This window comes from Hemibagrus wyckioides, linkage group LG14 (genome assembly GCF_019097595.1).
Source record: "Hemibagrus wyckioides isolate EC202008001 linkage group LG14, SWU_Hwy_1.0, whole genome shotgun sequence".
NCBI lineage: Eukaryota > Metazoa > Chordata > Actinopteri > Siluriformes > Bagridae > Hemibagrus > Hemibagrus wyckioides.
In genome coordinates, this window is record NC_080723.1 from 18,578,334 (window position 1) to 18,603,175 (window position 24,842).

The 24,842-nt window shown below is 37.9% G+C and overlaps 1 protein-coding gene across 2 annotated transcripts in view; it reads left to right on the forward strand.

Annotated features, from left to right (window-relative positions):
* The window catches only part of gfra3 (GDNF family receptor alpha 3), a 57,684-nt gene that overhangs the window by 15,479 nt on the left and 17,363 nt on the right, over positions 1 to 24,842 (forward strand). For both annotated transcript variants that reach the window (XM_058408864.1, XM_058408865.1), the window contains 4 exons: positions 18,116 to 18,400; positions 19,914 to 20,006; positions 21,850 to 22,198; positions 23,337 to 23,446. In XM_058408864.1, the coding sequence (XP_058264847.1) occupies positions 18,116 to 18,400; positions 19,914 to 20,006; positions 21,850 to 22,198; positions 23,337 to 23,446 (837 nt within the window). The remainder of the gene's footprint in view (positions 1 to 18,115; positions 18,401 to 19,913; positions 20,007 to 21,849; positions 22,199 to 23,336; positions 23,447 to 24,842) is intronic.

A 24,842-nucleotide genomic window follows, 5' to 3' on the forward strand; every position in this document is an offset into this window, starting at 1 on the left:
CAGCATGTGTCTGATTGCAATCGGCCTCCATACTGAGACCGTTTCCTTGCTTGCTGCTTCCGCTGTCTGTCATTCCGTGTTTATTCCCCTCCCCACACACACACACACACACACACACACACACACACACACTTTCTTTTTTATTTTTAACCCTTCTCTCTATCTTCTCAATCCTGCTCTTTATTTCAGACTTTCCTCTAGTCCTCAGGTGCTTTCTGTTCATTTCATGTATGTTAGTGCTTCATCATCATCATCATCATCATCATCATCACCACCAGATCAGTCCTGTGTTTGTTCTGTGTTTGTTGTGGTTTCGCATATTGTTTGTCTTTGATTTTCCCCCAGAATACCCCATTAGCATAGAAATCCATTTACTTGTTATTATGTAAATCTTTTTTACAAACCATCCAGTGTGAAGAATGCACATGAGATGATGGCTAAATAATAACTAGTCCCTTGTCTAACTCGAATAGATCAGATGTGTTTCTTGTGTAATTGGTGATTGGATGTGCGGTGTGTTTATTCGAGGTCATGACTGGACATGTGGTGATTTAACTGTAATTGGATGCGTGTGTGTGTGATTTTATTTTTAGTAGCCATAATTAAACATGTAACATTTTTTAGTAGGAACCATGATTAGATGTATAAATTTAGTAGGTGTTTTTAGTGGGAGCCATGATCAGACATGTTGATTTCATGTATATTGTGATCAGACATGTGGTGTATTTAGTATAAGCTATGATCAGACATGTAGTGTTTAAGTAGAAGTTCTGATTAGACGTGTAGTGTTTATGTAGAAGTTCTGATTAGACGTGTAGTGTTTAAGTAGAAGTTCTGATTAGACGTGTAGCGTTTAAGTAGAAGTTCTGATTAGACGTGTAGTGTTTATGTAGAAGTTCTGATTAGACGTGTAGTGTTTTAGTAGAAGTTCTGATTAGACGTGTAGTGTTTATGTAGAAGTTCTGATTAGACGTGTAGTGTTTATGTAGAAGTTCTGATTAGACGTGTAGTGTTTTAGTAGAAGTTCTGATTAGACGTGTAGTGTTTATGTAGAAGTTCTGATTAGACGTGTAGCGTTTAAGTAGAAGTTCTGATTAGACGTGTAGTGTTTATGTAGAAGTTCTGATTAGACGTGTAGTGTTTTAGTAGGTATTTTATTTAGAAGCTGTGATTAGATGTGTTGATTTTGTATAAATTCTGATAAGAACTGTATTTAGTATGAGCTGTGATTAGACATGTAGTGTTTTAGCAGAAGCCATGATTAGACGTGTAGTGTTTTAGTAGAAGCCATGATTAGACGTGTAGTGTTTTAGTAGAAGCCATGATTAGACATGTAGTGTTTTAGTAGAAGCCATGATTAGACGTGTAGTGTTTTAGTAGAAGCCATGATTAGACATGTAGTGTTTTAGTAGAAGCCATGATTAGACGTGTAGTGTTTTAGTAGAAGCCATGATTAGACGTGTAGTGTTTTAGTAGAAGCCATGATTAGACGTGTAGTGTTTTAGTAGAAGCCATGATTAGACGTGTAGTGTTTTAGTAGAAACTATGATTAGACGTGTAGTGTTTTAGTAGAAAGTATGATTAGACGTGTAGTGTTTTAGTAGAAAGTATGATTAGACGTGTAGTGTTTTAGTAGAAGCCATGATTAGACGTGTAGTGTTTTAGTAGAAGCCATGATTAGACGTGTAGTGTTTTAGTAGAAAGTATGATTAGATGTGTAGTGTTTTAGTAGAAACTATGATTAGACGTGTAGTGTTTTAGTAGAAGCCATGATTAGACGTGTAGTGTTTTAGTAGAAGCCATGATTAGACGTGTAGTGTTTTAGTAGAAAGTATGATTAGACGTGTAGTGTTTTAGTAGAAACTATGATTAGACGTGTAGTGTTTTAGTAGAAACTATGATTAGACGTGTGGTGTTTCAGTAGAAACTATGATTAGACGTGTAGTGTTTCAGTAGAAACTATGATTAGACGTGTAGTGTTTTAGTAGAAACTATGATTAGACGTGTAGTGTTTCAGTAGAAACTATGATTAGATGTGTAGTGTTTTAGTAGAAACTATGATTAGACGTGTAGTGTTTTAGTAGAAACTATGATTAGACGTGTAGTGTTTCAGTAGAAACTATGATTAGACGTGTGGTGTTTTAGTAGAAACTACGATTAGACGTGTAGTGTTTTAGTAGAAGTTATGCTTAGACGTGTAGTGTTTCAGTAGAAATTATGATTAGACGTGTAGTGTTTTAGTAGGAACTATGATTAGACGTACTGTTTTAGTAGAAACTATGATTAGACGTGTGGTGTTTTAGTAGAAACTATGATTAGACGTGTAGTGTTTTAGTAGAAGTTATGATTAGACGTGTAGTGTTTCAGTAGAAATTATGATTAGACGTGTAGTGTTTTAGTAGAAACTATGATTAGACGTGTAGTGTTTTAGTAGAAACTATGATTAGACGTGTAGTGTTTTAGTAGAAACTATGATTAGACATGATTAGATGTATAAATTTAGTAGGTGTTTTTAGTGGGAGCCATGATCAGACATGTTGATTTCATGTATATTGTGATCAGACATGTGGTGTATTTAGTATAAGCTATGATTAGACATGTAGTGTTTTAGCAGAAGCCATGATTAGACGTGTAGTGTTTTAGTAGAAGCCATGATTAGACGTGTAGTGTTTTAGTAGAAGCCATGATTAGACGTGTAGTGTTTTAGTAGAAGCCATGATTAGACGTGTAGTGTTTCAGTAGAAACTATGATTAGACGTGTAGTGTTTCAGTAGAAACTATGATTAGACGTGTAGTGTTTCAGTAGAAACTATGATTAGACGTGTAGTGTTTTAGTAGAAACTATGATTAGACGTGTAGTGTTTTAGTAGAAACTATGATTAGACATGTAGTGTTTTAGTAGAAGCCATGATTAGACGTGTAGTGTTTTAGTAGAAGCCATGATTAGACGTGTAGTGTTTTAGTAGAAGCCATGATTAGACGTGTAGTGTTTTAGTAGAAGCCATGATTAGACGTGTAGTGTTTTAGTAGAAACTATGATTAGACGTGTAGTGTTTTAGTAGAAAGTATGATTAGACGTGTAGTGTTTTAGTAGAAAGTATGATTAGACGTGTAGTGTTTTAGTAGAAGCCATGATTAGACGTGTAGTGTTTTAGTAGAAGCCATGATTAGACGTGTAGTGTTTTAGTAGAAACTATGATTAGACGTGTAGTGTTTTAGTAGAAACTATGATTAGACGTGTAGTGTTTTAGTAGAAACTATGATTAGACGTACTGTTTTAGTAGAAACTATGATTAGACGTGTGGTGTTTTAGTAGAAACTACGATTAGACGTGTAGTGTTTTAGTAGAAGTTATGATTAGACGTGTAGTGTTTCAGTAGAAATTATGATTAGACGTGTAGTGTTTTAGTAGGAACTATGATTAGACGTACTGTTTTAGTAGAAACTATGATTAGACGTGTGGTGTTTTAGTAGAAACTATGATTAGACGTGTAGTGTTTTAGTAGAAGTTATGATTAGACGTGTAGTGTTTCAGTAGAAATTATGATTAGACGTGTAGTGTTTTAGTAGAAACTATGATTAGACGTGTAGTGTTTTAGTAGAAACTATGATTAGACGTGTAGTGTTTTAGTAGAAACTATGATTAGACATGATTAGATGTATAAATTTAGTAGGTGTTTTTAGTGGGAGCCATGATCAGACATGTTGATTTCATGTATATTGTGATCAGACATGTGGTGTATTTAGTATAAGCTATGATTAGACATGTAGTGTTTTAGCAGAAGCCATGATTAGACGTGTAGTGTTTTAGTAGAAGCCATGATTAGACGTGTAGTGTTTCAGTAGAAACTATGATTAGACGTGTAGTGTTTTAGTAGAAGCCATGATTAGACGTGTAGTGTTTTAGTAGAAGCCATGATTAGACGTGTAGTGTTTTAGTAGAAGCCATGATTAGACGTGTAGTGTTTTAGTAGAAGCCATGATTAGACGTGTAGTGTTTTAGTAGAAGCCATGATTAGACGTGTAGTGTTTTAGTAGAAGCCATGATTAGACGTGTAGTGTTTTAGTAGAAAGTATGATTAGACGTGTAGTGTTTTAGTAGAAACTATGATTAGACGTGTAGTGTTTTAGTAGAAACTATGATTAGACGTGTAGTGTTTCAGTAGAAACTATGATTAGACGTGTGGTGTTTTAGTAGAAACTACGATTAGACGTGTAGTGTTTTAGTAGAAGTTATGCTTAGACGTGTAGTGTTTCAGTAGAAATTATGATTAGACGTGTAGTGTTTTAGTAGGAACTATGATTAGACGTACTGTTTTAGTAGAAACTATGATTAGACGTGTGGTGTTTTAGTAGAAACTATGATTAGACGTGTAGTGTTTTAGTAGAAGTTATGATTAGACGTGTAGTGTTTCAGTAGAAATTATGATTAGACGTGTAGTGTTTTAGTAGAAACTATGATTAGACGTGTAGTGTTTTAGTAGAAACTATGATTAGACGTGTAGTGTTTTAGTAGAAACTATGATTAGACATGATTAGATGTATAAATTTAGTAGGTGTTTTTAGTGGGAGCCATGATCAGACATGTTGATTTCATGTATATTGTGATCAGACATGTGGTGTATTTAGTATAAGCTATGATTAGACATGTAGTGTTTTAGCAGAAGCCATGATTAGACGTGTAGTGTTTTAGTAGAAGCCATGATTAGACGTGTAGTGTTTTAGTAGAAGCCATGATTAGACGTGTAGTGTTTTAGTAGAAGCCATGATTAGACGTGTAGTGTTTTAGTAGAAGCCATGATTAGACGTGTAGTGTTTTAGTAGAAGCCATGATTAGACGTGTAGTGTTTCAGTAGAAACCATGATTAGACGTGTAGTGTTTCAGTAGAAACTATGATTAGACGTGTAGTGTTTCAGTAGAAACTATGATTAGACGTGTAGTGTTTCAGTAGAAACTATGATTAGACGTGTAGTGTTTTAGTAGAAACTATGATTAGACGTGTAGTGTTTTAGTAGAAACTATGATTAGACATGTAGTGTTTTAGTAGAAGCCATGATTAGACGTGTAGTGTTTTAGTAGAAGCCATGATTAGACGTGTAGTGTTTTAGTAGAAGCCATGATTAGACGTGTAGTGTTTTAGTAGAAGCCATGATTAGACGTGTAGTGTTTTAGTAGAAACTATGATTAGACGTGTAGTGTTTTAGTAGAAAGTATGATTAGACGTGTAGTGTTTTAGTAGAAGCCATGATTAGACGTGTAGTGTTTTAGTAGAAGCCATGATTAGACGTGTAGTGTTTTAGTAGAAAGTATGATTAGACGTGTAGTGTTTTAGTAGAAACTATGATTAGACGTGTAGTGTTTTAGTAGAAGCCATGATTAGACGTGTAGTGTTTTAGTAGAAGCCATGATTAGACGTGTAGTGTTTTAGTAGAAAGTATGATTAGACGTGTAGTGTTTTAGTAGAAACTATGATTAGACGTGTAGTGTTTTAGTAGAAACTATGATTAGACGTACTGTTTTAGTAGAAACTATGATTAGACGTGTGGTGTTTTAGTAGAAACTACGATTAGACGTGTAGTGTTTTAGTAGAAGTTATGATTAGACGTGTAGTGTTTCAGTAGAAATTATGATTAGACGTGTAGTGTTTCAGTAGAAACTATGATTAGACGTGTAGTGTTTCAGTAGAAACTATGATTAGACGTGTAGTGTTTTAGTAGAAACTATGATTAGACGTGTAGTGTTTTAGTAGAAACTATGATTAGACGTGTAGTGTTTCAGTAGAAACTATGATTAGACGTGTGGTGTTTCAGTAGAAACTATGATTAGACGTGTAGTGTTTTAGTAGAAACTATGATTAGACGTGTAGTGTTTCAGTAGAAACTATGATTAGACGTGTGGTGTTTTAGTAGAAACTATGATTAGACGTGTAGTGTTTCAGTAGAAACTATGATTAGACGTGTAGTGTTTTAGTAGAAACTATGATTAGACGTGTAGTGTTTCAGTAGAAACTATGATTAGACGTGTAGTGTTTCAGTAGAAACTATGATTAGACGTGTAGTGTTTCAGTAGAAACTATGATTAGACGTGTAGTGTTTCAGTAGAAACTATGATTAGACATGTAATGTTTCAGTAGAAGTTATGATTAGACATGAACTTTTCAGTATAAGCTGTGATTAGACATGTAGTGTTTTAATAGAAGTTTTGATTAGACATGTAGTGTTTTAATAGAAGTTTTGATTAGACGTGTAGTGTTTCAGTAGACGTTTTGATTAGACGTGTAGTGTTTCAGTAGAAGTTTTGATTAGATGTGTAGTGTTTTAGTAATAACACGTGGTGTATTCAGTATAAGCTGTGAATAGACCTGTAGTATTTTAGTAGAAGCCATGATTAGACATGTGTTGCTTTTGTATAAGCCGTAATGAGACATGTGGTGTTTTAGGACGAAGCCATGATTTCACATGTGGTGTTTTAGTAGAAGCCGTCATTAGATGTGTATTTTTACTAGGTATTTTTAGTATCGGTGATTGGACATGTGTTGATTTTGTGTAAACGTTGATGAGACATGTGGTGTATTTATTAGAAGCTGTTATTAAATGTGTGGGGTTTTTACTAGAGATCATGATTAAACGTATGGTGTTTTTAGTTAGAGCTGTGACCGAGCATGTGCTGTTTTTCATTTATTAAAACATGTATTTTTTATAAAGCTCAAGAAGACATCTGCTGATTTTCTTGTCATGACTGAATGTGTGCTGTTTTTAGACAAAGCTGGACATGTGGTGTTTAATAGAACGTATGATTGGACATGGTGTTTTTTAGTAGAATCTGTGATTGGATGTGAAGTGTATTTTGTAGCTGTGATTGGACATGTGGTGTTTTTAGCAGAATCTATGATTACATGAGGGTCATTTTTATGTCAGAAAATCCATTTATGTCATTGAACTTGGTGGTGTTTTTTTTCTTCTTCTTCTTCACAAACCGTGATTGGACATTTGAATTTTTGTTTACGGAACTGTGATTAAGCACAGGTTTTTTTGCATAATCTGTGATTGGACATGCAGTAAAAGGATATAAATAATGAGATATAATAAGTGATTAGACATGTGGTGTCTTTAGCAGAAGCAGTGATTAGACATGTGGTGTCTTTAGTAAAAGAAGTGATTGATGTGTGCAGTTTTAAGTATTGAAATTGATTAGACGTGTGGTGTTGTTGGTATAAGATGTGATTAGATGTGTGGTGTTGTTGGTATAAGATGTGATTGGACGTGTGGTGTTGTTGGTATAAGATGTGATTAGACGTGTGGTGTTGTTGGTATAAGATGTGATTGGATGTGTGGTGTTGTTGATATAAGATGTGATTGGATGTGTGGTGTTGTTGGTATAAGATGTGATTAGACGTGTGGTGTTGTTGGTATAAGATGTGATTAGACGTGTGGTGTTGTTGGTATAAGATGTGATTAGACGTGTGGTGTTGTTGGTATAAGATGTGATTAGACGTGTGGTGTTGTTGGTATAAGATGTGATTGGACGTGTGGTGTTGTTGGTATAAGATGTGATTGGACGTGTGGTGTTGTTGGTATAAGATGTGATTGGATGTGTGGTGTTGTTGGTATAAGATGTGATTGGATGTGTGGTGTTGTTGGTATAAGATGTGATTGGATGTGTGGTGTTGTTGGTATAAGATGTGATTGGATGTGTAGTGTTGTTGATATAAGATGTGATTAGACGTGTGGTGTTGTTGGTATAAGATGTGATTAGACGTGTGGTGTTGTTGGTATAAGATGTGATTAGACGTGTGGTGTTGTTGGTATAAGATGTGATTAGACGTGTGGTGTTGTTGGTATAAGATGTGATTAGACGTGTGGTGTTGTTGGTATAAGATGTGATTAGACGTGTGGTGTTGTTGGTATAAGATGTGATTAGACGTGTGGTGTTGTTGGTATAAGATGTGATTAGACGTGTGGTGTTGTTGGTATAAGATGTGATTGGACGTGTGGTGTTGTTGGTATAAGATGTGATTAGACGTGTGGTGTTGTTGGTATAAGATGTGATTGGACGTGTGGTGTTGTTGGTATAAGATGTGATTGGACGTGTGGTGTTGTTGGTATAAGATGTGATTAGACGTGTGGTGTTGTTGATATAAGATGTGATTGGATGTGTGGTGTTGTTGGTATAAGATGTGATTGGATGTGTGGTGTTGTTGGTATAAGATGTGATTGGACGTGTGGTGTTGTTGGTATAAGATGTGATTGGATGTGTGGTGTTGTTGGTATAAGATGTGATTGGATGTGTAGTGTTGTTGATATAAGATGTGATTAGACGTGTGTTGTTGGTATAAGATGTGATTAGACGTGTGGTGTTGTTGGTATAAGATGTGATTAGACGTGTGGTGTTGTTGGTATAAGATGTGATTGGACGTGTGGTGTTGTTGGTATAAGATGTGATTGGATGTGTGGTGTTGTTGGTATAAGATGTGATTAGACGTGTGGTGTTGTTGGTATAAGATGTGATTAGACGTGTGGTGTTGTTGGTATAAGATGTGATTAGACGTGTGGTGTTGTTGGTATAAGATGTGATTAGACGTGTGGTGTTGTTGGTATAAGATGTGATTGGACGTGTGGTGTTGTTGGTATAAGATGTGATTGGACGTGTGGTGTTGTTGGTATAAGATGTGATTGGATGTGTGGTGTTGTTGATATAAGATGTGATTGGACGTGTGGTGTTGTTGGTATAAGATGTGATTGGACGTGTGGTGTTGTTGGTATAAGATGTGATTGGATGTGTGGTGTTGTTGATATAAGATGTGATTGGACGTGTAGTGTTGTTGATATAAGATGTGATTGGACGTGTGGTGTTGTTGGTATAAGATGTGATTAGACGTGTGGTGTTGTTGGTATAAGATGTGATTAGACGTGTGGTGTTGTTGGTATAAGATGTGATTAGACGTGTGGTGTTGTTGGTATAAGATGTGATTAGACGTGTGGTGTTGTTGGTATAAGATGTGATTGGATGTGTAGTGTTGTTGATATAAGATGTGATTGGACGTGTGGTGTTGTTGGTATAAGATGTGATTAGACGTGTGGTGTTGTTGGTATAAGATGTGATTGGACGTGTGGTGTTGTTGGTATAAGATGTGATTAGACGTGTGGTGTTGTTGGTATAAGATGTGATTAGACGTGTGGTGTTGTTGGTATAAGATGTGATTGGACGTGTAGTGTTGTTGATATAAGATGTGATTGGATGTGTGGTGTTGTTGGTATAAGATGTGATTGGATGTGTGGTGTTGTTGGTATAAGATGTGATTGGACGTGTGGTGTTGTTGGTATAAGATGTGATTGGACGTGTGGTGTTGTTGGTATAAGATGTGATTAGACGTGTGGGGTCTTTAGTAAAAGATGTGATTAGACGTGTGGTTTTAGAAGTATTGAAATTGATTAGACACGTGGTGTTGTTGGTATAAGTAGTGATTAGACATGTGGAGTTGGATGAAATGATTAGATGTGTGGGGTTTTAAGTAGAAGAAATGATTAAACGTTTGGTACTGAAGAATTGATTAGATGTGTGTTTTTTTAAGTAGTATAAGATTAGATTTGTGGTGGTTTAAATTGAAGCAGTGATTAGACATTTGGTGTCTTTAGTAGAAGAAGTGATTAGATACTTGATGTTTTTAAGTATTAAACGTGATTAGACATGTGGCTTTGTTAGTAGAAGAATTAATTAGACGTGTGGTGTTGGTATAAGAAGTGATTAGACATGTGGTGTTAGAAGAATTGATCAGATGTGTGGTATTTTAAATACAAAAAGTGATTAGACGTTCTGTATTGTCAGTAGAAGAATTGATTAGATGTGTGTTTTTTAAGTAGAAGAGGTTATTAGATTTGTGGTGGTTTAAGTAGAAGAAGTGATTGGATTTGTGGTGGTTTAAGTAGAAGAAGTGATTGGATTTGTGGTGGTTTAAGTAGAAGAAGTGATTGGATGTGTGGTGGTTTAAGTAGAAGAAGTGATTGGATGTGTGGTGTTTTAAGTTTAAAAATTGATCAGACATGTGGTGTTGTTAGAAGCAATGATTAGACGTTTGATTCAGTTAGTTGAAGAATTGATTAGACGTGTGTTGTTTGAAGTAGAAGAAATGATTAGATCTGTGGTGTTTTAAATAGAAGAAGTGACTAGATATGCAGTGTTTTACATAGAAAAAGTGATTAGGCGTTTGGTGTTGGGAGTATAAGAAGTGATTAGACGTGTTTTTATTCAGTAGAAGAAGTGATTAGACGTTTGGTGTGTTTTTCCCTCTTTCAGAAGCCGAGGTCAAAGCCTCCACTGCAGTTTAGTCTTCAGCTCACAGCCGCAAATACTCAATCAGCACATAGTTTAACACGAGGCCTTACAGCAATTAGGACACTCTGCTGTTCTGGCAAGACAGAGAGAGAGAGAGAGAAAAACAGCAGGGAGACAGAAAGAGAGAAAAATAGAGAGGGATGGGAAAAGAGAAGTGAGGAGAGGTAGAACGAAAGACGTTAATAAGAGCAATTATACTTATTATTAGAAAATTTTTTATTACGCCCGATGCATAACACATTAAAATGAAATGTTATGAAACGCTGCATGGTGAATACAAATCAGTAGAAGAGCTCGTCAAGACGAACGACAAGAAACAAAGAAGAGTCCACTCCGGGGTGTATTCCCGCCTCGATCCCTGCCTCGATCCCTGCCTCAGTGTTCCCCAGTTAGATTCTGGACCCAGTTCAACCCTGACAAGATTAAAGTCTGATATCTACATTTATACATTTGTAGTAGAAACAAATTTAAACAGTATGTCTTTAAAATGGGATGAAAAAGGAGATGGGGGGGTTTAGAGAAACAGAAAGAAAAAAAGACATAGATGAGGTAAGACAGAGGGCAAGAAAAAGAAAGATAGAGAGGGTATGCGGCTAAGCGAGAGAAGAAAAGTGGGAGGGGTATGGAGAAAGAGAGAGAGAGAGAGAGAGAGAGAGAGAGAGAAAGGAACAATGAGAACTAGAGGGAGATGGATGGAAGATAGAGAGAATAAAGCAATGAGGCAAAGAGAAAGAGAGACAAAGATGGAGAGGTGGAGGATGTAGAGAACGATACAAATAGTAAGAAAGGAGACAGAGAGAGAGAGAGATCATGAAAAAGAGGAAGATGGAGGAGAGATTGAATGAAAGAAAGAAAGAGATAGAGGATGGAGTGAATGAAACAGAGAAAGAAAAAATAGCATAGAGGGATATGGAAGATTAGGAGAATGAATGAAAGAAAGAAAGGAAATGGAGATGAAAGAATGAAACAGAGGAGAGGGAGAGAGAGAGACGTAAAGCTGCTTTGTGATAATATTCATTGAATAATAGAATAGAATAGAATAGAATAGAATAGAATAGAATAGAGAAAAACAGGAAGAGAGCGAGAGAAAGATGTTGGAAGGAAGGAAACAGAGGGAATGAAAGGGAGAGATGGAAGAAAGAGAATGAAACAGAAAGGGAGGAGGATGAGAGAGATTTTCTTAGAAGGAAACTGAAACAGAGATGCATACAGGATGGAGAGAATGAAATAGAATTTTAGGAGTGAGAGAGACTGAAGATTAAGAGAATATAACAGAAAGAAAGTGCAGAAGAAGGGGAAAAAAAGGAGGGAGAAAATGGGGGATGTTATTTCCTTCACATAGTCACTGAGTTTCATGTCAGCAGCAGCAGAAGAAATGAGCATGATGTCATTCCCTCTCTTTTTTAAAAAACGATTTATTTATTGATTTAATTTTACACAGTTCTGATCTAATAAAGGCCAGAAGAGCAGAGGCGATGGCAGCCGGACACACGACCCTGCTGTGACCCGTCATGATTTAGCGCTGTTTATCCCTCTCTTTCTTTGTTATCGCAATTTCCAAATTTTGCAGATGGATGACATTTTTGTCGTCGCTCAGAACGTTTCCCATCATAAATAAGTGTTATTATAACATCGTTAAAGTTCATCTCTGAGCAGGACATGTGAGCCGAACGTTTTTCTGCTGGATGTAATTTGACCTGAGGAGAGAGGAAAGACACTGCGGCCGCTCACGTCACTCGGACAGACAGAGTCCATCACGGCTCTGTTTGCTGTTGTGATTCGTCTGCTCTAACTTTTGAACCCGTGGTGATTAACCTTTGACCCCGAAAGCTGTGCTAACCCACTGAACCCCATCTGCTCTCGCTCGCTGGTGAGCGTTTGTTGAAATGTAGAAGTCCAGCTTACAAGTTGGGTTCACTGTTAAACCACCGTGATATGAGTTCTGTACGTGTTTAATCAAAATCTTACACACACACACACACACACACACACACAAACAAAATAATCATTTTGACCAGTACACTGGTATTATACACAGTACACTGGTATTATACACAGTACACTGGTATTATACACAGTACACTGGTATTATACTGGTGCAATGGAAATCAGCTTATTATTTTTAATCAGTTTAAACAAATGAATGATGTTCTGGCTGTGAGCCTGATATAAAACGAATCAGGACTCTGTTGGATTTCTGTGTGAGACGTGTGTTTTTCCCCTCTGCTGGATAACCTTACACAGAATTTTAGTGGTTGAAGAAAAACACCTTCAAATTTTAGACGCTTATGAATAAACACTTGGGGCGTCTCAGAGAGCAGAAATGGGTTTGATATCAACATTTACTTTAAAGATTTATGATTTACAATTTTTTGGTGAACTTTTCTATGAATATATCGTCCCTATTAGGCTAGATAAAAACAGAAATATTTAGAAACACTACAAAAAATCCCGAGTGTCTACTTTCATATGAGTCATTAAGCACCAGTGTGGAGTGTGACATGACAAAGACATTCAATGCTGAACATGGACACACCAAAACAGGAGCAAATTCCATTTTTCGGGCTCTAAATAGTCATAATAGTCATTGTCTATGAATATATTGCTCCTACTAGGCTAGATAAAAACAGAAATACTTATAAAACATTACAAATTCTTAAAGCTCTGAGTGTTTACTTTCATATAAGCTTCATATTAAGCACCACTGTGGAGCGTGACGTGACAAAGACATTCAATACTGAACATGGACACAACGAAACAGGAGCAAAATTCCATAATGAGTGAACGTGATCTATTCACGTGGTATGAATGTAAACCAATTACACTGTGAAATCTCACGTGGATGTTGCCGCTGATATGAACTACTGTGTAACGATAATAGTAGATTCAAGCAGTTAAATCCTTCATTATATAACAGAGCCAGTGGTAATGTGCTGGGTTCAAAATACTAGCGTTGTGTGCTTGATTCTCAGCTCAGGTTTATGATTTTATACACAGTTTTGAAAACACAGACACAAATCAAGCCTGATGTATGAGTTCATGTTACTCAATTCAGTCACGAAGAACCAATGTACACATTTGAATTAAGTCAATTCAGCGAGCTTTTTTCTTTTCTTGAAAACATGTTGAAAAAAGAGGTCTGAATTGTTCGCTTTAAAGGTTAAAGGTTATAATTTGTGGCATAATGAGGAAGTGTGAAGAAGATGCAGCTGCAGCTGATAACATAAAATAAATACATAAAATTAAATAAATAAATAAATAAATAAATAAATAAATAAATAAATAAATAAAAAATAATTTTAAAAACATACAATAATAATAATATTATTAATAATAATAATAATAATAATAAAACAATAAACAGCCTTAAAATGGAGTATTTAATTTTAGTATTTATTATTAGTATTAGTATTTTTTTGAGTTTGTATATCAGCGATAATATTCCTCAAACACACCTATTACTGTTTTTATCTCTAAACAACACATCATGTGTAACTGTTCATAGTTACATTTCATCCTACAGAAAATTCACAGGAAGTCTTCAGGACTGAGGATTTCTGTTTGCTTCTCTGGTTTCTTTTACCCAGAGGGAAAAAAGAGACGTTGATGGATACAAAGCCGCCATGATCTAACGTGTGTGATAACAGGAAACGCCTCCCGTGTCAGGAGACTATTTCGGAGAGCTGAACCAAGAGATTCCTAAAGAAATCTCCATCGTTATCCGCCTCTCTTTATCAAAAAACACCATATTAGAAATCTATTCTATTAATCTAACCTATAGACTATTATTAGGCGTAGACGATGTGCCGAGTCCGTGTTAATGGGCTGTCATAAGAATGAGCGCATTCCAATGAAATTTACATTACAGTCATGAATCTATTCACATCTGATATTATCAACACCTTCTCATTCAAGCGTTCAACCGTGCCGTGGTGTAATTATACTAATCATCACACGATTTCTGTTCAGAAGAACGATTTGACCGTAATCCGGCTGTAACGTCATACATCTTCAGTGTGAAACGTCTTCCCGTGTTCCTTAATACGAGGCGATCACGTACCGTAAAATAGAGCCTGGAATTTTATTTTTTTCTTCGAATATGCCATGTCATAGAGCTGCGATTCCTAATCGTCACATAAATTAAATACTATGAGACGATTAGGAGAATTTTTTGTCCAAATTCACATTTCATTTCTCACATACGCAACCATACGGATGTTTTATCGACTGTCGGTGTCGTAAAAATAGAATCGTAGAAAAATGACTGAGAATAGAATTAAATCAAAACATAATAATTATACTAATAAGTTACTACACAGATGAGAAAGGGAGGAAAGCATAAGGAAATTAAAGAGGTGTTTATATGAAGGTAGTGAGGTGTTTGAACATTATGAAGTAAGTGAAGATGTGTGTAATTGTAGTCGATTAGCATGTTATGTTCACGTTTAATCATCGCCTTTTACCTTATTTGCAGGAGTGCCTATGTACCTTGGCTTTAAACAAGACTTTCTCTTCGTCGTTGTTTGTTTTCAGTCAATGGCACCAACTAACCGGTTGCGGGTGAACATGTGGCATAATTTGAGTTTAACCCTTTTTACCAGTACGCTGGTGGAATAGAAATCTACTTATGGGACCTTTTCAATCAGTTCTGAACGATTGAATGATTTTCTGGCTGTGAGTCTGATATAAAATGAGTCAGGACTCTGTTGGCTTTCAGTGTGAGATGTGTGTTTTCTCTCTGTTGGATAACCTTACACAGAATTTTAGTGGTTGAAGATTTTAGATGCTTATGAACAAGCACTTGGGGCATCTCAGTGAGCCGAAATAGGTTTGATATAAATTTTATTTTGAAAGAAATTTTTGCTTTTTTGGGACTTTCCTCTGAAAATATTGCCCCTAGTAGGCTAGATAAAAACGGGAATTCTTAATGCCCTGAATGTCTAATTTCATATTAACCACCACAGTGGAGTGCGTCATGACAAATACATCCAATATTGAACATGGATACAACCAAACAGGAGCAAATTCCATCTATTGGCTTCTGGGAAATAGAGTTCATCTCAACTCAGTCTCAACTCCTGACCCATTTTACAATGCGCCTCATTTATCAGTCTTTTACTGAAGTTTTACTGGAGTTTTCGTCACATGAGAATGACTCACTGCTCAGGATGACCACACATGGACAGATAGACACGAGATTACTGCAGATGGTACGATGGTAACCATAACGATGGCTGTGGATGTTCTCCGTTGGATCATTAAGAAGAGTTTCCATTCAAGTCTCTGTCAGTGTGATACAACAGACTTCAATTAAAACTATAATGGATTCAGAATTGCAGTACCTCTAACGCTCATATTCATAAGTTCCTGGTTCCTGATTTTTAGTCTATACATTTATGGAAAGGAAATGATTTATAATCACCGGTGTCACTCAGTAGATGATGGCTTCTCTTTTGAGTCTGGATCCTCTCCAGGTTTCTTCCTCACATCATCACCTCTGACTTGCTCATTAGCGAAAAATTACACTTTTTTATCCGTAATTTATATTTCTATAAAGCTTCTTCGTGACATGTCCGTTGCTAAAAGCTCTATACAAATAAAATTGGATTGAACTCACATTTGAATGTAAAGTGCAAAGTTGACTACATTTAATGATGCCCACAAAAATCTTTAAAAGAAAAAGCTCAGAGAGAGAGAAAGAGAGAGAGAGAGAGAGCTGGAAAAACAAAATGAGGACAAAAGAAAAGGAATTTTCTCTGAGGCAGAAGTAGAAGTTATTTTGACTTGAAAAATATTTATTCGCAGCACTGAAAAGGCCAAAATGTAGACGCTAATTACTTAAAGGGTCAATTAGATGTGAATGAAGTGAAGTGAAAAGAAAACGGTTTTGACAGGCAAATGGAGAATAAAAATATGTCTACACTGAACCCAGGTGATTGTGGACACCAAGCAGCACACACAAAAACTGCTGTTTTTCACATGAATTAAGTCTCTTGTGCTGAAACACTCAAAAATAATGTCTCTTATGAGTTTATTTTTTAAATGAGCCAATAACAAGAAATACAAGCTTTTGTTTATTGCTTTATTCCATTTTGTTTGTTCCATTTTCCATGTTGTTTGTAGCTTAGTTCTGACTCTAGCTTAGTTTCGGTTTGTGTCCTTGCTGTTTCTTCGCCAATAAAGAAAAACTGAGGGCAAGAAGACTTTATTATTGCATATCCCAGCTTAGAAAGTTGGGGTCAGAGCACGGGGGCAGCTATGATACAGGAGCAGGAAGGGTTAAGCTCAATTGCCCGACAGTGGAGCTTGGTGATGATGGAACCCTGATCCTCTGATCAACAACCTAGAGCCTTAACCACTTAAACCACCACTGCCCCTGTATCCGCCTTCACCTCCAACCTACGATCTCAAACTACTTCATCACAAACATTTCATTGCATTTGTAATTGACATAAATATCCTATTATCATTATATAAAAGTGAATTAATGACAGTAAAGTGATTTGAAGCAAGTCAAGAATTTCTTCTATGTTATTGGACACACACTAAGCAGCATGAGCAGGTGATGAACGTGTTTTTGAGATCACGTGATTTTCATGAATAAATTCCCTCGAATTCCCTTTTTTTCTGCAAAGTCAGGACCAAAGACGATAGTTTCTAATCAAAATTTTGCTCTATATGTGTACAATCCATTATTTTCACACGTCCTTATCCTGATGTTCTTTTAGGTCTCCATCAATGATTGATGGATTGATGAATGGTTCATCAGATCATAGACTAAGAATAGCATCAGTCTAAAAACTCTTTTGGGGAGGTAATATAGCCAGAGCAGCACACAGGCAATGCAAGTGCTAATTTAAGTACTCCAGGAAGCGGTAGGTCTTTAATTGTTGTTTGAAGACAGTCAGTGACTCAGCTGTCCGGGCGTCTAGGGGAAGTTTATTCCACCACTTATGTTCCAGAACAGAGAAGAGTCTTGATGCAAATCCGTTCCCTCAGAGACGGGAGCGCTTTTTACATTCGTGGTAGTCGTGTGTGTGTGTGTGATGAGTTTCATCAAAACATAATTCACATCAGCTGAAGTCATTATCCTCGTACTTGAGCTGTTAGGGGTTGGAAGAAGAAGAAGAAGAAGCCTTTATTTTTGTCACATAAACATTACAAGACAGTGAAAATCTTTCTCCACAAACCCATCTTCAGAGGTTGGGGTCAGAGCACAGGGTCAGCCATGATACAGTGAGGGTTAAGGGCCATGCTTAGCCACCCAACAGTGGCAACTTGGTGGTGCTGAGGCTTGAACCCTACTCATCTGACCAACAACCCAGTGGTTTAACCAGTCGATCCACCACCATTCCACAAATTTATTTGTAAATTGTTTGCAAGAGAGTAGGCTTTAAGAAATCCTGAGGTTGTGTAAATTTCTGTAAAATAGACTCACTAACATGAACATTGACTGATCTGCTTCGGATCTTAGATTTGGTGATGAGACACCGCATTATACAGGATGACGGTTGTGTTGTCTTAAATAGATTTCAGTTAGATACACAAAACGTTCATGAAAAAAATTATTTTGAAAGAAAGCAATGAGAGTAATCACTGAATAAATAGAAAAGGCGCCTTATAAAAGGAGGCGGAGTTCGAGTGTGCCATCACGGTACTTTTCTCACAGTATTCATTACTTTTCCTCCTGGTTGAAATTCAAACGCAGCAAATACATATAACACTCTGATTTCTGAAGCTGAATGTCTGTAGTGATCAGAAGTGTCCTGTCATGTCCCTCAGGCTCGTTGTCCTCAGTGGTGCCCCTGTTCCCGGGCACACTGGACTGTGGGCAGGCTGTGCAGGAGTGTATGGCCCAACCTGAGTGTGAAAAACTCTACAGGCAGCTGGATTACTGCGTGGACGAGGAAGCTGTGGCGCCGCTGGGTCCCGAAGCCCGCCAGGCCTGCGCTGACGCCCAGAACGCCCTGCTGCACCATCGGCCCCTGCAGGAGTGCAAGTGCCAGCGCGGATCACGTAAAGAGGCTCTCTGTCTCCGAGTGTACTGGACCGTACGCTTCCCACAGGGTGAGGAACCTGTGTGTGTGTGTGTGTGTGTGTGATTACAGGTACATGTATGTTTAAGGGTGTGTGGGAGTGTAAATGTGCATGAATGCTTCATTGGGCATGATTATGTTCCTGAGTGGAAATGCGGTGTTGGAGAATATCTAGAGCTGGTATTATATGATCTGATAGGATATGACAATCTGATATGTTGTTTCTGCACCCATCACCTCCCTGTCTACATAACAGCTCCTACCCAAGAGTCAAATCACTCTAGTCCTCAAGTTCTCAGAGCTCTGCTTACTTTATAATTACACATAATCATTTTTTCACACTGGCAGTTTAGTCCAAAACAGAGCACAGTTCATATGAAAAAAACCAGTCATGTGAAAGCTGTCATGTGGACCAGGAAGCGTCGTGTGGTACCGAACCCTGTTGGAGACTACCTGTAGGAGGTGGTGCGAGTTCTGTTGCACTGAAATGGCAACACAACAACTACTCAGGTCTGCATTTGTTCGGGAAGTAAAACATAAAACATCGATATGGTTGTGTTCTCCATGTGCGCTTGCGATCATGTAAGCTGAATGCAAATGCACCAGGGTTCGAGTCTGAAACCAGTGCTGTGGGAAAGCTGAAAATAATCACACAACAAAATTAGCAGTGTTAGATTAGCAGGAAGAAAACTAACTGTATTGTTTTCCCCTTACTACATCCAGGTCAGCTGCATTACATGCAATGAATGAATACTAAACCAGTTTTTATTTCATTCATAATGAATAACAAAAGGCAGTTAAAAAATTCCATCTCCAGTTTCTGTATCAGTAAACTTGACCTTGGAGGCTATGAAAATAAATCATTTGGTATAATCTATTAAAAGCAAATAGTGATCTACATACCGTGTATGACCGAAAAGAGTGGTGATATGAGCGTATGGAGAGTCAGGATAGAGTTTGTCAGAGGAGAGACGAGCAGTCCCGTGAAACAAGCGCTTTTCAGCCACTGTCAAATGGAAATGTCAAGTGTTCAGCCCTGCGTTTCAAATTGCGACTCGTATCTCGGCCGCGGCTCGCAGCTCGCAGCTGCGTGATTGCGCCGTGATACACGTCGTGCCAAAAAAACACTCATTTGCATTGTGCTTTTCTGCATGCGAGATCGTGATAAGAAAAATGATGCGTTACCGTTTAGACGGAGCGAAGGCGGCATTCAGAATGATATCATACACACACCGAATACACACTCGTCCGTCAGAATTCAGCTCCTCGCTCTTTCTCGAAAACCTCGCTCTCACGTACACTTTCTCCCCCAGGAGTCTTCTAAGTCTAGATGATAACTAGGCAATATTAGTTATGTTATTATGTGTTATGCATCATCATAGAGCCATCATATAATCCCTGTAATTTGATTAAACGCAGCAGCTCTCTTAATTAGCTGTAACGATAAGGTAATGGTGCGCTTCTGCAGGCTTAATTACGCTGGAACATTCCGCCACTTGTTTGGTTCCAAGAGTGTGTGTGTACTGATTGTGTGTCTTTTGCAGGGTATGATGACATTGAGACGTCCCCGTACGAGGACATCGAACTGGAGCTCGTAAGAAATAGCGAAGTAACAAAACTGGCCTCGATTGTGGCAGGTACTTCAAATTTTCAACACTCTTCAAATGTCACATATACCAACCATGTAAGTGCTCTTTGTAGGGCTACAATTACTGACAGGAAGCCCGACTATTGCTTTGTGTCAGCCCTCTTCTACCTCAAGCCCATGCATCACTGACACCATCACCTCTGGCCACATATTACTGGGATGATGGACTGTTCTTAATGGTGACACTGACATGGTAGTTGCACCTCTATGAGTGTTTCAGGTCCAAGTTCTGGCATTGGGATGGAAAAAAAGTACTTTCTCTACATGCTTAGCTAACACACTAAAGGAAGCACAATGGTGCAACTTCTTCACAGTTCCTGGTTTAATCCTGACCATGTGTGTACGGTATGTATGCATCAATTTCACATGTTCTTCCTGTGGATTCTCTTTCTGGGCTCACTGGTTTCCTCCCACACACCAGTAGGTGGATTAGCCAAAATATTTTGGCTTAAATTGTGAGCACAGGCACTGCACTGGTCTGGTATGGCGTTCATGGTGGGTTCTGGGTTCACAGAGACACTGAGCGAGATAAAGCTTTTACTAAAGATGAATGAATATAATCATAATTTTATACATCAGATATTAACGTTAAATATAGAAGGAGAGGGTTACAGCTAGTTCAGCAAACTGCTTTGTATTTTTAGTCAGTCATTCATTTTCCTAGGAACATATTCAATTTATCAAAGGATATCTCTCTCTCCCTCTCTATCTCTCTCTCTCTCTCACACACACACATTAAGATTCTCATTCAAACCTATGGACAATTTACGCTAGTTAATCCACCTCCAGGCATATTTTTTTTAAATGCTGGAAGGAAACTGGAGAACTCCCAAATACACAGGAAGGACATGCAAAGCTCAGGATCGACCCCTAGAGCTGTGAGCTAGCAGTCGTACCATCACGCTGCCTGTTTTTTTGATGATTAAATTCTTAATCATTTATCTGGCACATAATTACAGCAGTCACATGATTCCAAGTGAGTTTGTTTACCACCATGTTGTTTCAGCCAGACGATAAGAGAGCTATGTGGTCTCTATGGTCTAGTTCTCGCACCAAAACATTGCTGTGGTTTATGAATAATGGTGGTCTGTAGAAGCCCATGACCACCCTATTACAGGCCCCTGGCAAGACATGATGGTTTGAGTGTGTTTTGAGAATCCGGGCGCCAAAATTCTCCTGATGAAATCTACGAAACATGAGGAAAATGCTGTCGAACTTTCAAAATAAGACTTTAAATAGGCTCACCTACTTCATATCTGATGGGACCATGCTGAGATTTATTACAGCGCAAAGAGCGGAGACTCAAAGAGAATTGCGGAGAGCCGTCACCACCTGAGAGGATGATGCAAGTAACAGCTCGGAAGTAGAAAACGATTTCTGTCAGCTAGCTATTATGTTCGTCAGTCCACTTGCTGGCTGTGCACATTATGACTGTCAACATCCTTAAGTTTTGTGCTGTCACGTCGTGACTTATTTATGTCCGGGGTGTTTTTTCTATTTGGTTTGAAGTTACAAGATTCAAATTAGCATCAGCAACCTGATAACCATGATAAATTCAGTGCAACATCGTGTACCTAATAAAGTGGCAACTCGGCATACATTTCGCTGCTATGAATGTGCAACAGCGAGCAGTTGTATCTGTTTTCCATTCATCTTTATCAAACTCCCTAAAGGCCAAAGGCAAAACTGTTATATTCCATCATTCTCAGGTCCTCGTGTTCTGCGGCACTGGACCGAGAAGGTGTCTGGAGCCCAGTCTGCCACCCTGCTGACTCTATCGTGCTCTAATTCACACCTCACCTCACACCTTTGTCTCTCCCTCTCTACCTCAGTGTCCTCGTTTCCAGTAGATGGACAGAACCAGTGTTTAAAGGCGGCTCAGGACTGTGGGCTGTTCGAGAAGTGTGGCGCCCTACGCGCAGAATATGTGTTGGCGTGCACCAAGCGAGTAGCAGGTTCGGAACGCTGCAACAGACAGAAGTGCCACCGGGCGCTGCGCAGGTTTCTAGAGCGTGTACCTGAAGAGTACAGCTTTGGTGTGCTTTTCTGCTCCTGCACCGAGCCGCTGTGTGGAGAGAGGAGGAGGAAGACCATCGTCCCTTCATGTTCATATGAGGAGAAAGACGCACAACCCAACTGCCTGCACCTGGAGAGCTACTGCCTCCGTGATGACCTGTGCAGGTGGGTGTACACCTAAACACACATGGGGTCTCATACACAGTGACACACACACACACAATTTCATTCCTACTATTTATTTTTAACAATTTTTTTTTACAAATTCAGTATATTTTGCATAAATCATATACAAACCATACACGGCAAATTATATATGGTGTCCCACAAGGCTCTCTTTTAGGCCCACTATAATTTTTCCTTTATATACCCACCCACACACACGTGTATATATATATATATATATAGATAGATAGATAGATAGATAGATAGATAGATAGATAGATAGATATAGATTAATTATTGTTATTATTCTAATATTATTATTATTATTACTATACACAAGCAGACAGAGGCACAAATGACATAATAAACCCACACAGACATACTTCACACACACACACACTTCCATTTTCTTTTAGACATCATGTTTCCACTGCTAGTTGAATTTTTAGGTGACGTTTTCACGGTTCTTTTACGAGCCCGTGTATTAAACAAGATGAAAAAGTGTTCTAGTCCTGCTTACTGTGTTTATGTGGTACATAACAAGGACAACAAGGAAAATGAAGACGAATGGAACGCCAGGACAGGAAGCAGTGGAAGTGGTAGCTGTGTTGAATGGTTTAATGGACGCATGGCTCAGAGCTCAGAGTTAAACACGTATGTGATGCTTTGAGGGAAAGTAGCCGGTGCTTATGGGTAAATGAGGGATGAGGAAAATGGTAGTAGATTACTTTATTTCTGATTGTGAATATTTTATTGACTTCTTTTCTTCTGTTCTTGTGCATTTTCCTTTTTCTAGTACTGAATTTATAGTTCATACATTTATACGAACCTAATAAATGGGACTTAAAATTCAAAATGTTCTCTCTCTCTCACTCTCTCATTTTGGTGAATGGCTAAATATGGCAAAAAAAAAATGCTGGTAAATTCATTTTCTTTTTGAACAGGCAAAGTTCCCTATTTATTTCAATATTCAAGGGATTTTAAAGATGCAATATTCTCTCAAAATAATAAAGAAAGAACTTTTGTAAATGAGTTTTTGGATAAAGTGGTAAAAAAGAATGTAATGAACCTGTATGAATAAAATTCTCTCTCTCGCTCTCTCTCTCTCTCTCTCTCTCTCTCTCTCTCTCTCTCTCAGGTCTAGACTGGCTGATTTCCAGCAGAACTGCCAGCCCTCCTCTTACTCCCTTTCAGGCTGTCTGCGTGAGAGCGGAGCGGTCTGCCTGAAGGCGTACGCCGGACTGATCGGTGAGCAATCATGCGCTGATAAATGCCCTGTGACGGCCCACCAGAAGACCGCAGCCCCGGGTCCATGCCCGCTCACACAAACTGAGCACAGATGATTCGAGTCACTGTGCTTCAAGTAAAGCAGTTTGATGCAGATGTGTGTGTGTGTGTAGATGTTTATTACAATTAAAACCTCAGCGCAAAAAACCTGTGAGCTTTCCCTCAATGTTCTCGCCAGATGTATGAAGAAAGAAAAATATCTCGATAACTTTTACAGTATCATGTCAGAACAATGTTCAGATAAATATGTTTTCCTGACTCCTGAAGGTTAATTATCAAAATTTCTCCCATAAGGAGTTTTGTGTACACTTTTTTATGTATAAGCAGTTTTAAAAATTATGTAAAGGATGTACATAAACATATGTAAATCCAGAGGAAACATACGACGCGGTCCATGCCGCTATTTATCGGCGCTCCTGAACTCGTACAGCGTCTGTGTGCGCCTTCCATCCTTCCTCAAGGAACAGCGTAAGTCAAATTGGACCAGAAGCACAACATAAGCAATCAAACCTCAAATGCAACAATCCTCCCTGAGTCTCTTTTAAATAAGCTCACATCAAAGAAACAAACAGGAAGGAGGAATTCAAATTGCACCTGGATTATATGCACCTTTATACCATTGCAAAATCCAAAACAACATAAAAATAAAAGAAATGACAAGCACAAGTCAGGGCTACCTGCATATGCAATGCAGCTGTAGGTTAGAACAGCATGAGGAGAAATGAGATAAATTAATCCAAGCGCTCTTAAATAATTGTTTATTTTTCTTGATTTTATTAAAGCCAGATGGTTTTTCGGTTTCATTGCCAGTCCAGAGTGGCCCTGCCAAGAATTCAGGGTACTGAAAAAAACCCCAAAACAACAACAACAACAAACAAAAAAACAAACAAAAAAAAAAAACGCTTTTTGTTCTGCTGCAGAAATGGCGATCATTTACGTAGCAGTTCATACGTTTAACAATGGAAAAACATTTCAATTTCAACTTATTGATTGAAAAAAGTGCAAGTTAATGAAAAGGCAAGTTTGTTCTCTTTAATAGATTCAAAACTGAGCTGATAATAAAAAAGGGAAAATGAAATGCTAACCTGTTAACGCAGCATGGTGGGGCAGCAGCTAGCATTGGTGCCTCACAGCTTCAGGATTGTTTTTTCTCCCACCTCTGAAAATCTTTTCATAATTTATATGTATATATCTGTTAGTTCAAATTATCCTTGGGTGTGGATGTGTGTGCATGGTGCCCTGTGTTGGCTTGGCATCACATTTAGGGTGTGTTCCACAGCCACTGATATATATATATATATATATAATCGACCCGGAAAGTGGAAGGCAAGATCTGGAAGACAAAGAAAACTTCTTT